At 36.6% G+C, this 19,108-nt stretch overlaps 2 protein-coding genes across 4 annotated transcripts in view; both read right to left on the bottom strand.

Annotated features, from left to right (window-relative positions):
• The window catches only part of relt (RELT TNF receptor), a 32,200-nt gene extending 30,569 nt beyond the window's left edge, over positions 1-1,631 (bottom strand). Inside the window, exon 1 of the mRNA XM_056265906.1 lies at positions 1,482-1,631. The gene's annotated coding sequence lies outside the window, so the exon portion shown is untranslated. The remainder of the gene's footprint in view (positions 1-1,481) is intronic.
• A 7,239-nt stretch (positions 1,632-8,870) lies between these two features.
• Positions 8,871-19,108, bottom strand: part of LOC130100429 (rho guanine nucleotide exchange factor 17-like) — a 103,975-nt gene continuing 93,737 nt past the window's right edge. For all 3 annotated transcript variants that reach the window (XM_056265886.1, XM_056265888.1, XM_056265887.1), the window contains 6 exons: positions 13,300-13,386; positions 13,144-13,211; positions 12,905-13,053; positions 11,732-11,906; positions 11,077-11,349; positions 8,871-9,903 (listed from right to left, as the gene is read on the bottom strand). In XM_056265886.1, the coding sequence (XP_056121861.1) occupies positions 9,707-9,903; positions 11,077-11,349; positions 11,732-11,906; positions 12,905-13,053; positions 13,144-13,211; positions 13,300-13,386 (949 nt within the window). In that variant the 3' untranslated portion in view covers positions 8,871-9,706. The remainder of the gene's footprint in view (positions 9,904-11,076; positions 11,350-11,731; positions 11,907-12,904; positions 13,054-13,143; positions 13,212-13,299; positions 13,387-19,108) is intronic.

The following is a 19,108-nucleotide window of genomic DNA, read 5'->3' as shown; positions in this document are numbered from 1 at the left end:
TGAGGCAAAAAGATGTAGAACTACAAAGAGATTACAATTACATCCAGGCTCTGTGCCAATGCTGCGATTCACTATAATATTCATGGGGGGTTAACAAAAGATGTTAATTATAATGACAAGGGTGGCGCCTTGTAACTTAAAAGATTTTTTAAATGGGATTTTTTGGGGATATATCCAACATGTTCCTATAGGCTGACACATGAGTTGTGCAATGTTTTATAACCCAGCATTTTTGTGTATAGTGCAGACTATAAATTATGCATGCAGCACAAACATGTGTTTCCAGCTGGTATAAACCGCAGCTGCTGCAGTGTGTGCCAAAGTCTGTTGCCAGAAGGTAGGTGTGTGTGTGTGTGTGTGTGTGTGTGTGTGTGTGTGTGTGTGTGTGTGTGTGTGTGTGTGTGTGTGTGTGTGTAGCTGCCCAGTGGGCGACACATTATGATGAGATGTATTTAAACATGCTCGCCGCTTTGTTTCAGTTAACCGAGTTCACTAGAAAAGAGCTGAACAATTTGTGATCCCTGAATGATTTAAGCAGCTGAAGTGGATGACACTATCACAGGAGGTAAATTAAGGCAATACATTATTTTGTTATGCTTCGTTTCATAAAACAAATAAATGCTGTTCCTCTTTCTACTCTCATACATCAGATTCTATGGACATTGTATCAGGTATGAGATGTTTAAAGACCACCATAAATACTGAAGGTAAGTTCACAACATACAGTAAATTAAAACACAACGTTCCTGGCTGCAATGTCGTTTTGGTGCATAATATTAAATTGCTTTTATTTGTTTTCAAATGATAGTTTATGCATTTGCAATTGTAATCACATACATACGTTCACATAATGGATTTTATTACAAATATGAATTATAATATTTAACAGATCAGTACTTACAACAATGTAACTGCTGCAAAACCACAATAAATGGTCAGATCTCTAAAGTAAAGCTTAATGTTAGAATATTTGTTGACGTGAAAGTTATTATAAAGTGTTACCAAGTCTTAGCGTTGTAGACTTTTTCATATTTAGTGCGTCTGTCAATGAGGAATTCAGATAATAATACAAAGTAATAATCCGTTCGAAGCACTTTTGCAGTTAACAGTTAATATTCATAGAAAGACACTGTTTTGCAGCCCCTGAAGTGAACGACCGCAGTAAGAGCATCACGAAACACTAGCAAACTCAACACAACACATTCTATTGTCTTCAATGCGGAACGAGATATCGGCAAAACTTGTCATATCTTAAACTCTAAAAACACCAACATACTGTAGCACAGCTCAGTACAGTATATCACTCATCTGAGTATGAAGTAGGCTATACAATACAGGACACACAACCGAATTCATAAGTTATTAGCCTAACAGTTAACGTTACAGAAAATCCCCCCGGCAGAAATGCCGCATCCGCACTGCAACTGTCCCCATCCGTTAATAAACTATTATACGGACAATGAATAAAGTTTGTATCTTACCTGTTTTACTGAATTCATAAGTGTCATATAATCATCATATGCCGAATGTGTAATCAATAATTACACAAAGAGAGAGAGAGAGAGACAGAACCGCAGAGATGAGAAGAGGGATCCAACATTTGAACCAAGTGACGGAGAAGAACGGAGAGAAATACGTCACACACTGTCTGAGTGTAATATGATCTGCACCTCCCTCTCTCTACTCAGATAGGCCTACATAGGCTACTGTATACGAATGTAGGCTATAAACAAAGAAAATAAAAAATTATTTTAAAATGGTAGCTATAACCTTGCTACAGTGGCAATGTCATTAAAATATCGAACCAAATGTCATTTATTTGCATAAATAGTCTTTTCAAGGAAAAACAAAACTGTAGGTTTAAAATGATAAAGTGGATGTTACTGTGTTAGTGAATCATGTAAATGTTACTGTGATCCGTTTGAATGTGATGAGAACTGACTTAGCCTACATCCACTAAAACACCCAAACAGCAGGTTTAAAAAAAAAAAAAAAAAAAAAAAAAACCCTGAAGCTTCAAACATGATGAAGAGAAGTTAATTTAGTAAGAGAAAATATCCCACTTGGGTTGACAATGAAATTACATTCATTTAACATGTTTCCATGTTAATGCAGCCATCCAATGAAGTGGATATTAATAACCCTTAAATGCATGAATGTTTCACCAATCATTATTACATATTCGGGTCTTTAGAGACCTGTAGCAATAATATAAATCTCCTGATAGAGTACAGAAGACTAGCCTGACTTCGTCATACTCATATTCTAGTCAGGAAAAAACAAACAAACTCTGCACTCAATTGGATAGACCTACAACCAATCAGAGCAACGCAGTAAGTGACATATGTTGAGCTACGCATAGTTGTCAACAGAACTCAACTGCACGCACGCTGGAAGAAGTAGTAAAAGAGCGTTGCTTCTTTAACTTGGTCCTCCATGAGGAGAAACCACACCGACCACGGGGTTTTCATTGCGTCCCATCTTCTTACCGACCATCGGAGCCAGCTGATAAAATAAACTTTTGCCGAATCCCGTAGGAAGGACGGCAAAAACATCTTTCCGATCGACAAATGCCTTGATTGCAGTTCTCTGTTCGTCTTTTAAAATGAATGCGCTGTCGATTTCTTTTACGACAGACGCGATAGCGGAATTATAGGCTACATCTCAATTCTCCAGCTGCAGTCATCTTTGAGGGAAACCAGTTCAACCCAAGCGCTCTTTGATAACGTGATGATTACGTAACTGCAGATCATCTGTCCATCATGGTATAAAGCCCGCCCTGGCAATTTGATTGGCCCGACCATTTCTGAACCGATCATAATTACTCCGATTTTTGTACTACCATCTGGCAAAGTTTCAAGGCTCCAGCACTTACGGTTTGGGCTGCACGATGCGTTTTACGGCAGAAGAAAAATAATAATAAAAATCCTTACAATTACAATAGGTTTTCAGCACTTTGTGCTTGAACACCTAATAAAAATCCTTACAAATACAATAAGCGACCTTTTTGGCGGTTATAGCGCCACCTATGGTCCGATCTCCATGAAACTTTGCATGCTTCCTCAGCATGTTAGGACACATATGCTCATCAATTTTGGTGAACTTCGGACTTTTTCTTCAGGATTTATAGGCTTTTGACTGCATTTTGCCCTGAACCATTTCCTAAATGACCCTGTTATAGCCAACCAAATGCAAATTTTCAACTTTTTTTCGATAATTATTGATCCTCTCACTCCAGAGAACATTTCTGCACCAGTTTGGTTCCGATCAGGCAAAAAACCAGGGACTAGTTTGCAAAAGTAGGTTTTGGACAAAATCGGCCATAAAAAATTTTCCGAGGCTCAAATCGCGAATCCGAGATATACATCTTGTTCGTCCTGAGCCAGGGATCACAGGGATGTGAAAATCTTGATTCTAGGTCAAACGGCTGAGGAGTTATAGCCATTTTAGTAAATCGTGTTGCTGTGGCGCCACCTATGGGCCAATCGGGCTCATACTTTGATAACCTCTCCTCGATTTTTGTACTACCATCTGGCCAAATTTTTTATGGCCGATTTTGTCCAAAACCTACTTTTGCAAACTAGTCCCTGAATGTGATGAGAACTGACTTAGCCTACATCCACTAAAACACCCAAACAGCAGGTTTAAAAAAAAAAAAAAAAAAAAAAAAAACCCTGAAGCTTCAAACATGATGAAGAGAAGTTAATTTAGTAAGAGAAAATATCCCACTTGGGTTGACAATGAAATTACATTCATTTAACATGTTTCCATGTTAATGCAGCCATCCAATGAAGTGGATATTAATAACCCTTAAATGCATGAATGTTTCACCAATCATTATTACATATTCGGGTCTTTAGAGACCTGTAGCAATAATATAAATCTCCTGATAGAGTACAGAAGACTAGCCTGACTTCGTCATACTCATATTCTAGTCAGGAAAAAACAAACAAACTCTGCACTCAATTGGATAGACCTACAACCAATCAGAGCAACGCAGTAAGTGACATATGTTGAGCTACGCATAGTTGTCAACAGAACTCAACTGCACGCACGCTGGAAGAAGTAGTAAAAGAGCGTTGCTTCTTTAACTTGGTCCTCCATGAGGAGAAACCACACCGACCACGGGGTTTTCATTGCGTCCCATCTTCTTACCGACCATCGGAGCCAGCTGATAAAATAAACTTTTGCCGAATCCCGTAGGAAGGACGGCAAAAACATCTTTCCGATCGACAAATGCCTTGATTGCAGTTCTCTGTTCGTCTTTTAAAATGAATGCGCTGTCGATTTCTTTTACGACAGACGCGATAGCGGAATTATAGGCTACATCTCAATTCTCCAGCTGCAGTCATCTTTGAGGGAAACCAGTTCAACCCAAGCGCTCTTTGATAACGTGATGATTACGTAACTGCAGATCATCTGTCCATCATGGTATAAAGCCCGCCCTGGCAATTTGATTGGCCCGACCATTTCTGAACCGATCATAATTACTCCTCGATGGATCGAGTCCAGACCGAACTTCCCGACCAAAAAATGTTGTGGGCGGGGTTCGGGCTGGCATCCAGGCTAACAGAAGACTAAAATAAAGCATATTTTGTTACCTTTTGGAGCTTGGAAGGGTTCAGTGTGAGCAGATGTTTTATACCATCATCACTGTTCTCATCAGAGCTTTCCCAGTACATTCAGCATCTGGCTCATATTCGCAATCTCAAACATATTCTCTAAACTATCATTTATAACATCTTCTAAATCAGTATTTTGATCGCTGACAGCTTCTTCACCAGATCCATCAACAAGTGACAGTGAGACTAAGATTGTGTTGCTCTGCAGTAAATCACTGAGCTATTTTAAGTTTTGTTGATGATACTTCCTATTCTTTTGTTTTCTACATGCGGTAACTATATATGAGTGAAACGTCACTTCATCATTGTGTACCAGACATTGCCACCTTGTGGAATAAAGGTGAATTGTTTTTATTCAGTCCTCAAAGATTAAATTATTTTTGTGCAGAAAAAAAATATACTTACACTATTACACACCTCGGGTCATTAGCGACCCCATTCAATTTTTACAAAAAAAAAAGGGAAAACAGGCATTTTTTTAACAAATAATTTGATTATTTTTAATGAATAATATAATTTATTATAATTTATATTTGCAACAACATGTCAACTCATTAAAGTATTAGACTATATCTGCGTGATACTAACACTATTTTGATGGTTCCGCAACAGACATTTTACAGACTTACTTTGCATGTCAGCTTAACCCTAAGTCTACTACTTCTCTAATAAGAGTTAGTTGACATGTATTTGCAAAGTTACTTATGGTTAGTAGTAGAATGTCTAAAGCAAACTATCGAAATAAAGTGTAACTGTAATTCTTCAAATGCAAAACACAGTTCAGATTTTTGAAAAACATGAAAAACATCAAAGCAGACGACGTGACCGATTCAAAACAATGGCCTGTTCAATTGAATAAACAAGATGGCAAAGACAGTGAATCTGTTCAGTACAATAACCCTAAAAATATAACTGGATAAAACCATCAGTTTTTTTTTTGTGTGTGTGTGTGTGTGTGTGTGTGCATGTTTTCATTATCTTACACAGTCCCATAACGGCCCTAACTGGTGTTCCTCCTCTCCTCTCTGGTAAATAAAGTGCATGATTGTTCAACTCTTTTGTGTGCATTTAGTTTGATTGATGCTTCTGTAGAAACCTTAAAAATGCTCTAAATCTTTAATTAAATGTTTCTTCACTGTTAGGCTACTCTGTAACCTGAGAGAGAGAGAGAGAGAGAGAGAGGGGGAGGGAGAGAGAGAGAGAGAGAGAGAGGGGGAGGGAGAGAGAGAGTTCATGTAGTCTGCGCCATTCTTTGGTTTCTTATACGCCAACTGCACTGAATTGTGCGACAGAATATAAACAGATCTCTCACACAAACCATGAACTGCATTATCAGGCACCGAATGTTCATTGCGTGACATTATAAAGCTTTCTTTGTGCTCTCGCACAACTAGTTCGCAGTGAGATGACGTGAATTGGTCTTGTGTATTTCATTCAGTTGGTGTCAATGTTGGACAGTCATTCAGAACACTGTGCTGACACACCAGCAACACAAGCGCTGATTTAGTAAGATTTGTTAAAAAGAAACTAATACTTTCATTCAGCAAGGCTCGATTAAAATTGATCAAAAGTGACAGTAAAGACATTTATAATGTGACAACAGATTTCTGATTCAAATAAACTGTTCTTTTGAACTCTCTTTTTCTCAAAAAATTCTGAAAAAAAAAAAATCACGATGTCCACAGAAATATGAAGCAGCACTACTGTTTTCAACATTGATATTAATATTAAGTGTTTCTTGAGCAGCAAATCAGAGCATGATTTCTGAAAGATCACGTGACACTGAAGACTGGAGTAATGATGATTTGCATCACATGAATAACTTTTAAATAATTAAAAAATATATTGTAATCATTATTTTACAATATTACTGCTATAATACTGATTTTAACAGTAGTGTATACAAATATTAAAAGCATGAAATGTCCCTACCCTCCTTAAAATGGTGATGTAGGCCTGTCTCTCCTCAGAGGTCATGACCTTCTAGGCTGATCCAACAATTAAAAATCATACAATGTCATTTTTCGGTTGAATTCACAATTCAAATCTAAGTGATGATTCACACTTGATTCATATTTTACACTTACTACTCACTGCTTTTATTAATCGTATAGGGAAATGATTAACAAAAGCAATGAGTGTGAATCATAACCTAATGTTTAATGGATTTACACACCAATATAACAACACAGAAGACATCAATTAAAATGATCTTGCTATTTTAATCACCACACGTGTAATATTTAGCTGTGTCCTACATTTTTGTGAGCAATCCTGTAACTGCATAATTTTACCCCATAAACAAATCTAATATTTCATAAAATTTTGACACCCAGGAAACAAAAGTTACCCAAGTTATTCTAAGAAAAAAAAGTCGATGAATCGAACAGATGTGAGATGGACAGGTCGAACATTTTCGTATTATTATTTAATATAAGTTTTTTTTTTTAATTCGGTTTAAACATCTCATCTTTTGGCACAGAAGATTTTCTTCTCATTTCATTTCTTTAAAAAAACCTGACCTTTTCAAAAGAGTGTTTTGTTTCCTTTCCCAATAAGGTGCCAGTTCACAATCATTGAAAACTTCCTGACATTGACAGTGACTCATACACGAGTCTGATGATGATAGGGATCATGTGTGAGCATGTTTGTAAATGAGTTAACCGAAGCCTCGAGATTCTGGCATCAGTGAAATGTTTAATTACAAACAAACCCACAGTGACATCATACGACAACGGTGTGAAAAAAAAGCATGACAACTGTTACAAGGACCGGCTTTTCTTTTCTTCTTTTAAAATACTGTAATAGTTTTAATTTCAATGAGACGGCACATGCCAAATGAGGAAAAGAAATAGACAAAAATACTTATAAAAATATGCCATTAGATTCATATGAACAATCGTGTACCGTGAGAGCACTATGTACAGAGAAAGGCAATACCAATATTTACAATAAACATTGATGACGTCTTTAACTAGAAAGGGCTGAGAGGGTCACTTACAACAGTAAGACTCGACGATCATCACTGGTTGATTTAGATATTCGATTAAAACTTTAAAATGCAGACTCGGTTTATGAAAATATGATTCTCCGAGGATCTTCGTGACGATTTCTACCTGCGAACATTCATACCTACCCAGATCAATCAATAAAAAAAAAACTTGTGAAATGTTCCCATGCGTGATGCAGTCTGGGAAAAGTCTGACTTCCCATACTTCAGGTCATTCGGCATATTTTGGATACGGGTGAGTGAGTATTTGGGTGTGTTTGTGACGGACTCGGTTCTTTTCAGGCAAACTAATAAGGCAGCTGAAAAATTGCTCATTTAACAGGAAGTGGACCCACCTGATGGCGGGCGGTTCAGCAGTTAATCGTCTCTTATAAGCGGCCACATGCAGTTGAAGGGCTGTAACCCGTCTGACTTCATTCTACATGTCATAACCTACACACATGCACAGTTTATCTATCGACTCCAAACTCTATTCGTCAAATCAAGGCTGTCTTTAGCAATAACACAATTCCCTTTCCCGAATGATGATGAAAACCATGGAAGCATATGGGTAGCAATATTCAATTTGAAATGTAATATGCAAAATGACAATTCAATATGTAAAATGGCATTGCATTCTGTATTTAAATTGAAAACGACCACTGGAATTACAAAGCTGTCAATGTGTGAATCTCATGGAGCCTGTCAAGAACATGTCCATTTTATAATTCAAACTATATGTTTTTACATCATTTTTTTATGACAGTCACATTTCCCCCAAATTCCAATTACCATAATGCAAAAAAAAAAAAAAATTCTCAATATTGTAATTTTAAAATACATACCATGGTATTTGCTGTACTAAATGTAATTTTAAATAATTGCCTGGAAAGAATGCAAATGATTTACAGTAAAGTGAATGAGATTATTTTTTTGCATTACAATTTTAAAACATTAGGGGGAAATGTGATTAATTGGGATTTAAATAACACAATGCAAAAAGAAAATCTGAAATGGTCCCTTCATTTTCTGTATGCAGAATTATTATTTTATTTCTTTTTGTTTTTAGGGTAAAAATTTGACCTGGATGTTTTGTCACTCAAATAAGGTTTCAAAAAAATGTAATCAATCTATCTCACAAACTCACTAACCCAACTTGAGTTGAGCATCACAATCTTTCAGTAGAGAAAATGCCAGACTAACTTATTTATAAATTAAGTGCTATAAAAAAAAAAAGACTAAAAATGAAAAAACATAAATACTGTACAAAAGGATTTTATGTCACAATACCTATAAATGGAATGTCATTGCTGCTCTTTTACATAATATAGTGAAGGTCTTATTTTTTTATACATAAGATTGATTTTATAACCAAAAGAATAAAGTGATAATGTGTAATATCTCTGACTGTGAGTTTGTTGATTATTGGAGTAGTAAAGTGTGTGTGTGTGTGTGTGTGTGTGGGGAATAGCAGTTTGTAGGTACTCTAGCCTTATATTGCACATTGGTTACGTAAGATTAACTCTCATCTCGTCCCGATGAGAGGTTTAACAAAAACATCTTCATTCTCGATTCAAATCACAGTCTGTTGAGACCAGTAGTTGACCATAGAAGTGTGCGGACTGTCCTCTAACAAAGTGAAGGATGAAAAAACTCATCTTTCCCCTCGGTATGTCCATCTACACATTACCCACAATCCTTCCTGCCTCGTGCGATGCGTTCAAACCCGCTCTCTATCCAACAACCGAACAATTCTGTCTATTCCTTTTTTACTTCACCTGTTCCTCTCTGATTATCTTCTCTGCTATGGTTTTTACAATCACTTTTTCTTCTCTGTCCGCTTTTAAAGCTGCGTCTACAGTTTCAACACAACATTCAAAAACGCTCACAGGAAACACCACATGGCAAGCGAGATCAAAATTTCACACCAAGAAACAAAATGACACGTAACACAACGTAACGGAAAACAAACACCCCATTTGTTGACGTGTTACACGCTTGTACACAACGCATCAGAGGACAGGAAGGGGCGGGGTTTCGAGGGGGAAGTGCGTGGGCCAGTCCAGCGGCTTGGTTTGTGGGGGCGGGGCTTCCATTACACGCGCCACAGCAGTAAGTGGTTGGTGCTGTCGTCCCGCCCCACCGTCTCGCTGCTATTGGTCAGTCTAAAGTCTTCATAGCCGTCACCGCCGCTGATGACCAGCAGGTTGGATTTGACAGGCAGGAGGGTGGAAGCGCGCCGTCGGGCTGAGTCTCGTCTCTGCAGGCCCCCGCTGCTGCTCTCAGAGTTCACTGTAAGAAAAGTGAATAAAACACACACATATTCATTCATCATTTGATGCTATGTTAATATCCGTCTTGGATGCAGCCGTTTACAAGTACTAGTCAAACCAGGCAAGTTTAAAACGCTCAAAACTCAATGGTTGATTGACAGGTAAGTATGCGGTCCTTTTTTGTTGTGTGGGATGCATTAAGACCCATTGGCGTTTATCCTACAAATGTGATGGTTTGAGTGATGTTTTTATCTCTGACCAGTTGAGATGGATGTGAATAGCAGGTGTAATTAGGTTCATGATTATCGCAGTCTACATGTTAAAAATTAAAAGAGGGAACGGTCAACACTGCAACTGTAGAAAAAGAAAGTTCTGCGTTTCAATCAATCGAGCAAATTGTCGAATATGCGTGTTTTAGCTAGTTTACCTTGTTTTTTGAACGAAATAAAATAAAATATTTTTAAATGACAATTTCTTTTGCAGGGCCGTAATTGCGTGTTTTATGAATACCCTGACATTCCTAAAATGTAAAAAAAAAAAATATATATATATATATATATATATATCTTCAAATTAATTATTGAATTATCATTAACCATGTTTTTGGGTTTAATGAATACCATAATATTTATTAAATAAAATAAATATATATCTTAAAATATTGATTTAATTATCATAATCATGTGTTTTATGAATGGGGAAACACTTAAAAAAAAAAAAAATCCACACACTATAACAATCTTGCAATTGGTGGTTCCCCATGTCATTGTTAGTGTGTGTGGGATTTTTTTTTTGGTCCATGCACCTCATTTGGACAATTTTTAAGGTGCTATGAGTTCCTGGGTTTCCTCCACAACATTAATAAAATTAAAACATATTATTATTGTTAAGTATGTCATATCATTATTATTATTGTTCTTATGTATATCATATGGCAGTATAATATGGTCAATTTCTTTAAATATACTGCTCAATTTTTTTTTTTTTTTATAAACAAATGATAAAATTACAACACATTATGGACACCAACGAGAACAGATTAAGTTACTTAACTCTTAACACTATAAAAACACACAGACCAGATCGATGTCTCTGTATTGCTGTAATGCATTTATAAATAATGAATATACAGTTTTGTTGCCAGATCCTCTGTCAATATTACCCAGACTGCAATAGGTTGTGAGAAACAAACCTGATTCCGACGTTGGTGGGAAGTTGACGTCAAAGCCCTCGGGCAGCTCTATGCACGTGAGGAAGCGGACGTGTCCGGTGTGGCCATGAGCAGAGCCCATGGGGACGAGGGGGGCACGCAGAGTGCCCGGCCCAGTGCTGGAGGACACTGGCGGGATAGCCAGAGTCAGGACTACCCCTGCACTGGTGCCAATCCACAGCAAGTCCTTACATGCCAGAAGAGCGGTGATCCGCAAACAGGCTGCTTTGTGCTGCCGGATAATGGCATCAGACCCTAAAAGAAAGGGATTTATTTTATTCTGCAAAGTATAATACAATCAGCTCTTAAACAAAACATTCTACTAACTATGAGGAACTTTGTAACTACGTCAACTAACTCTCATTGAGTATTAGTAGACTTAGGTTAGGGTAAGTAGAATAAGTTGATGTATTTGCATAGTCAGTAGAATGTCTGTTGAGGAGCACCAAAATAAAGTATTAGCAGATATTAATCAGACAGTCTACTAATACTCTTATGACTGCTAAGTAGTTGCAAAGTTACTTATAGTTAGTAGAATGTCTAAAGCAGACTATCGAAATAAAGTGTTACTGATTTTCCCCCCTCGTTTTAACATGCAGCAGGTGAAAATCATGAATAAATGCACACTTAACAATACCTGCAAGCATCTTGTGCACGGCTGGTGCCACGTCGACCTCCGTGAGGCTCTCGTATGAGGAAGCGTGGTACAGTCGTACATGAGCACTGCCCTGTAAAGCGATCCATACGCCTTTGCCGTAGCTCACCATACTGGTCACACAGCGCCCGCTGTCCTGACCCACTTGGAACGAGTGCTGAAGAAGAAATTAAAATATATAATAAGACAGAAAGTGAAAATTGCAAAAGATGATGGTCACACTTTAGCTTAGGGTCCAACTAACCATCAACTATGACTTTTGCCTCAATAACCTCGTATTACTGTTTATTGAGAGTTAGTAAGGTAGTTGTTGTTAAGTTTAGATAATGGGTAAGATTAAGGGATGTAGAATAAGGCATTAATATGTGCTTTATAAGTACTAATAAACAGCCAATATCCTAGTCATATGCATGCTAATAAGCAACTAGTTAATAGTGAGAATTGGACCCTAAACTAAAGTGTTAGCTAAATGTTTAATCTGATGATGTCAATAGTCAAGTCAAATTTATTTATAAAGCACTTTTTGCAATACAGATTGTTTCAAAGTTGCTTCACATAAAAAAACAAACAGGAAAATGACATTGTCAATGTTGTAAAATTCATTAGTAATAAAACAAATTCAACTTAAGCGGTAAAGCAGCTCTTAAAATAATAGTGTCATTGTTCAGCTCAATTTCCACATAAAGTAATGTGCAAGATTGGAATATCGCATAAAACATCTGCTAATAAAGCACCGAAAGCAAAGAAAAATTGGCCCAAAATATCTGTAATAAAAATGGAAGTTGCTGCCATCGGGGAAACCACCGTGGATCTTTTTTCATACATCGTAAATGTTTTGGTAAATATGTTTCCATCTTATTTTATGCGCATGTGTACTTTTCAATTGATCGCATACATTTTTATGTGCATTTTTGATCATTTTTGCACATCTTGGCGTTTCCATCCAGGGTTTTTAGTATCCCAAAAGTCGCATAATGCTGGATGGAAGCATAGCTAATGTTGCAAAGTTAGTGTCATCCATCTCAATTAAATAAAAATGTTGTTCTCATCTGATGGTGTCAATGCAGCTGAATCGATAATATTACTGAATATGAACTTTCTTTTAAATCAAAAAGTCTCCTTCCAGATGTCGTGTGCGTGTAGTTTGGGTCTGACCTCTTGTGTTAAAGAGCAGGTGTTGACAATAAGGACCCGGTTCTGACAGCCACACCACAGTTTTCCCGCCACAGGTACCATTTTGGTCACGGGTCCGTTTGGAGAGCCCAGACACAGCGTTTGAGAACTCTGAGGATCCCAGAAACTTCCTGTTATGCAGAAAAAGGACAGAGACTTTTTGTAAATCACTCATATTGGTTCTAAATGAATTTTTTTTTTTTAAATGAATCTGTGCTCACCTGCTTCCCTCTGATAAACAATCACCTCCCCGTTTGCCAGAGACACAAACACCTTGTTGTCAAAATACCTGGAAATAAAACAAAGATGTTAAGGTTGGATGCCGATGCTGGATAAGTTAATATGGCAACAGATCAATGAGTCAAGCGGCTGCTTACAGAATACATAGGATAGAAGCAGAATGTTGCATCTTCATACTGTTCTTCCTGTTTCTGATGTTGTCTGAGGACTGGTACACATGGATGCTAAAAAAAAAAAAAAAAAAAAAAAAAAACAGTGAGACATTTATGATTACATTATTATAATTACGAAACATGACATTTTTTCTTATTTGTTTACTTGTAATCACAAACTTAAATTACACTATCATTCAAAAGTTAAGATTTTTTAAAATGTTTTTGAAAAAAGTCTCCTATTCTCACCAAGGCCACACTTATTTGATCCAAAAGACAGATGAAAACAACAACAAAAAAACAGTAATAATGTGAAATATTGTTACCAATTAAATTGAATGTTTTCTGTTTGAATATATTTAAAAGTGCAATTTATTCCTGTGATGCAAAGCTGAAGTTTCAACATCATTACTCTAGGCTTCATTGTCACATGATCCTTCAGAAAAGTTACTCTAAAAAGGCAATTACTAGCTACTAATTACATAACTACAAAGATTACTGTACTAATTAGTCTAAAAAGTTATATGTCTAATAAATTTGTCTGAAAAGTATTGCATTACTAATTACTTTCTAAATCCTATATCAACCAGTTAGGATATAAATTAAAAGTTATTTTAATTCTTTCAAATTAATAGCATAAAATGGCATAAATTATTCTTGAACTGGACAAAGTTTTTTAAAGGGAGAAGGTTACATTAAAAACATACATTTTAACATTAGACGTAAAATGTTGTTAAATCCACAATCGTTTTATATAAAATTGTTCTATAGTCTATACAGCATTGCAATTACATCAGAAGTAACTGTAATTAAAGTACACAAAAATAGGAGTAATCCCTTACTTTTTTTCTTTTACAAGAAAAAAGTACTTAAATTATTCCGTCATGAATTATACACCCAACACTGCTTCAGAAATCATTCTAATATGCTGATTTGCTGCTAAAGAAACTTTTCCTATTATTATCAAATGTTAAAAAACATGATCTGGCCCATTCGGACAATCATACTTTCAGCTTACTCACAATGGACTTTGTTATGTGTACTTAAGGCTCATTAAACTTTAAGCAGTGTAATTATTTACAATATGTAGTTAAAGACATAAATCAGTTGCATGTTCTCATAAAGAAAAGTTGAGCTATAGATATGTAACGCCAGGCTTTTGAATTATTAGAAAATAATGCACACCCAAAATGTAACATTACTACCTCAGGTGTGCATTATTTTCTAATAGTTCAACAGCCCGTCATCAACTTTTCCTTACTTAAAATGCATTATATAGACAGGCATCAAGTAAAATGCTCCCTAAGACATCTTATTGTGTTTTGTTTGTTTTGACTGTCGATCGGCCGTAAGGCATGAACAAACACTTCACACCTGCTAGTGTGAAGGAGAGAGAGAGAGAGAGAGACAGAGAGAGTAAATGATTGTATGGAAAGTGACAGGATGCACTGAGGACATGGGCAGGTTTGAGCATGAGATAATGTGCGTCTCTCTGGGAACGTGGTAAAGGGGTGGAACTGTAGTCAGATCAGGGTCACCTGAGGTGAGAATTACACCCCAAACAGAAGGAACAGCAGGGGAATACGACTGCATCATTGCGTGCTACTCCCGTTCAACTTTTAATTAGGCCCGTGGGTTTAAAATGCTGTCTAAACACAAGTTTAAACACTTATAATAATTACTTTAACAAATCACGTTATATAAAACAGATCATTAATTTTCCATTGAAATAATCAGAATCGTAATTAAAACTACTTGATATATTATACTTTTATCTGAATGATAAGTTGAGCATTATAGTATAGGGTTTGTTAAAGACTTAATGAAAACTAGTATAATACTTAACTTAAAGGTGCATTGCGCAACATTTCATGTTAAAAATACCCGTTTTTCTAACCCATACATGCTTAAACAATTGCCTGATGGGCTGAATGAGCCCTTCTCTGATCACTGCGATTGCCTCTCTAATCCTGTACAGTAAAATAAATAAGAGGGATTCGGGACGGAATTTGAGGCCACATCCACACGAAGCCAGAGCTTTCCCTATCCGATGTTTTTTTTACCTCGTTCTAAAAAAAAATTCCGTAAACAAGGCGGCATCTCGAAAAATATCTGCGTACACACGAAATCACTGAAACCGACTCAAAACGATCTAGTATACATCCCAGACCAGTATGTGGCGCTGTAATTCTGCCATAGAGATACACTAAAAATGCGAGAAGAAGACTTAGAGCATGCGCATAAACCTTGCGCGATGTAGGCTACTAGACTACTTAGACCGTAAATAAATACTATACAATAATATTAGGCACCGTAGCTTCTTCTTTTCTTTTTTACCAAGAACTTTATTGAACAACTATAAATGGCCTGGTACAAAATAGGGAGTCACGATATTCGATTAGTTAGCGGACTCAGAAAGCTTACCACAAAGAACCGGCAAAAGTAATGAATGTGTCAAATATAGCAAGTAGACATTTTAATTGTTTATTAATAAACTAGTGTTTTCTGTGTCAGTCTTCTCTTGACTGAAAAGATGAAGTTGACGATGCTGACTCGCCACCTTCGCAGTAGCCTATATACTGTATATTGTGAACGTGCTTTGAGTAATGCACTTCATACGGATTAGGCTAAGAGAGAGTTATCTGTTTCTTTTCGTTTTGAATTGTTGTTTGATGTTATTTAAAAGTAGACATTTCAAGCTTTCTATATATTTCTGAGACGAGCTCCAGTTCACGAGCAATGCAAGTTATATCGCGCCGGCGCGTCCATGTTCTGATAATATTGTCTGGTATAGCCTATATTTGCTTCTTATTTATTAAATCCAGGCAACTGGTTGATGAAACATTGATTAAAATTAAGATACAATTTATACAAAACGAAATTCACTTTAAAGAAAGCCTTTATACAAAACAAAACTTAATGTGGTCAAAATTGGGTCTCCCGATATATTGCGCATCTTATTATTACCAAAGTCCTAATCTCTGTTATTACTCATGCATGCGGTTCACTTTTCATAATCAACATAGATTAAATAAAAAAAATAACATTATTTAAACATAAATATTAAACTAAATACATTTTCTTTAATGGCTACAACACGTAGGCCTACAGTAACCTACAGAGAAATGTAATGTCGGAGTGGAATTTGAGCGAGCGCTGTTTTACGGTGAGCATGTGGGGCAGGGGTGCGTTTTTTGAATAATAATCAAATAATTCCCATCGATCGTCGAATATTATTTTTGCTTGAAATGCCCATCCCTACAAAATACGAAATGTCTTAATCAGACAACAGACCAGGGCTGCGTTTCCCAAAAGCATCGTAAGCCTAAGTTGATCGTAAAAACGATCGTACGATTGATCTTAATATTATGGTCTGTTTCCCAAAAGCATCGTAACTTAAGTAGCACTTGAAAATCTTCGTAGAACTACGAGTGCTCTGGAGTAATCGTAAATCCCCAAGTGCATCGTAAGAAGACAGTTATGAGGTCACCTGCAGGACAACCGGCAGATTACACTTTTATCTAGATTTAACAGATTACACTGCAACGCAAGTATAATATATAGGCTAGGTTTTGATTGTACTTTATTGTACACTTTGTTGTACTCGTGTTTTGTTTAAATGAATAAATGAAATAATTAAAAAGGAAAGAAAAAAATTGAAATACACATCTAAATTAAATGAATGAACAAAAAACAAAAAATCATAAAATAAGTAATCTGGGAAATATGCTTTAAAGACCGGGCAAAATAGGGATGAATTAAAAAAAAAAACTGTCAATGACTTGCTGACATGCACGAAAACCAGACATGTATTGGGCATTTCTTGCGGACCTCCTTCCCTGATCTTTGAACACGGTTGCAGTTAGTTTGCAATGTGACAATGTCCTTCCAGATGTTTTGTTTTTCCTTATTTGTATGGTGTCCTTTAAATCTGTTAAAAATAAAATCTTTGTTTCCCTCCATCTCCTCTAGAAGGACATTAATTTGATCTTTTTGAAAGGTATCTTCTCTTGTTTTTTTTTGTTTTTGTTCGGCCATTTTGTCAGCCTGTATAGGTGCTTTATATCCATATAGACTTGTCTTGATTTCTAATCCACAACAAATGACGATTATTAGGTTAAACGTTCAGAATACGATTCCATATAAGGTTATATTTCAGCACTTCGCGAATGGGCAGCGACGCTTAAGTAGCACGTAGAACGCGTTCTCGCGCGTTCATGTTAAGTGCATTTTTGGGAAACGCGCGTGGAATTGCGGCGAGCGTTCGTAAACTTGCACGTAGAGAGCGCTCTTAAGAGCTAAGTTACATCGTTATCGGGAAACCCGGCCCAGCACCATAGCATACGAAAGAAAATATAAATAAATAAATTAAATAAAAATACATTCAAGTAAATAATAAATAAAGGGATACAAGAGGCTCAGTAGTTTCTGCAGCATTATATTATATTATTATGCAAGCACTTCGGCAGTTGTTGTTGCTGTTACGTGACTAAGCAGTGTCTGACTAGTCGACACGTGGGGTGATGACATCATCATTTCACAAAATATACGGATTGGCTGTACACACGAAAATGCAAGGGTGTCGTTTTCAGATTTATCCACTCTGGGACCCGGTTTAAAAAAATAGCGGTTTCAGTGTCCCAAAACGCCGGATCCGTCTGGACGAAACGCCAATACGACACAAAATTTGTACGTATACAGCTAAACGCATCTCCGTGTGGACAGGGCCTGAGACTGGGCGTGACGTCATGCGCGTTCACGCTCACCTGGCTATGTCTGGCAGGTTTGTGTATTTGCCGCCATTCTCCATATCAGCGAAGACAACTCGAGCGACAAAACTTATTGCCTAATTAGGATGTATTGCTATTGGAATATGCTACTTAGCAGATCAATAAAACAGGCTAAACCCCCGCAAATCTTCGGCGGTTTAGCCTGTTTGGCTTTTACGGTAACGTCATAGTGCCATTTGATTGTTTATTATCTTGAGACATTTGAGTGTACTTTGTTGACCAACTGTGTATGGTATGATTATTATTTTGAGCTTTTACAAAGTAATAACTTATATTGTTCATGAACGTGTTTCCATAATAATACAATCATAAGTGGATACAGTAAACACATAAAACAGTTTTCTACTACCCCCGTTTTCCCCTCAACATAGTGTGTAATTTACTCAAATGCCTTTCCTTTCATATATTTAAAATGACTTGCAGATTTATAACTTTATTACCTCTGAAGACATTATGACTGTAAACAAAAGAATTGTGCGGCTGATGCTCCTTTGGTTATGAACAGCTCGTGCTCGTGCAAGCGTGCGTATGCGTGTGGTCCATGAGCGTGCACACCTCTGGTTGCAGTTTCGCTTGTCGCCAGAGGGGGCATAGTTCTGCAAAAACTCAGAGACTTGCGCAATGCACCTTTAAAGTTAACATGAAATTATTTGTTTTCTTATTTTGGTTATATTTTTTAGGTGTTATGACTGTTTCTGCAGCATGTTATTTTCAAAGAAAAAATCTTTATCGAAAATAATTGCTTTTATTTAGGCTGATATAATCATGGCCAAGTGGGCAGTGAAAATAATAATAATAACCAGCAATAGGATCGCAACCTATTTTAAATTTTTTTTAAAGACCAAATGAACTACCGCCCTACATCAAGTTAAGGGTGTCATTTATGCTCGTAAAACCTAAACTTGAGCTTTAAAAAAAACTTAAAAATTAGAAATGTTGCCTTGGCAACTAACTGATATGAATAAGTTGAAGTTGAATAAAAAAAATGACAATATAAATTTAAG

Source organism: Rhinichthys klamathensis, unplaced genomic scaffold (assembly GCF_029890125.1).
Source record: "Rhinichthys klamathensis goyatoka isolate OS25496 unplaced genomic scaffold, OSU_Roscu_1.1 h1tg000242l_1, whole genome shotgun sequence".
Classification (NCBI taxonomy): domain Eukaryota; kingdom Metazoa; phylum Chordata; class Actinopteri; order Cypriniformes; family Leuciscidae; genus Rhinichthys; species Rhinichthys klamathensis.
This window is presented reverse-complemented; position numbering and strand designations above follow the sequence as displayed.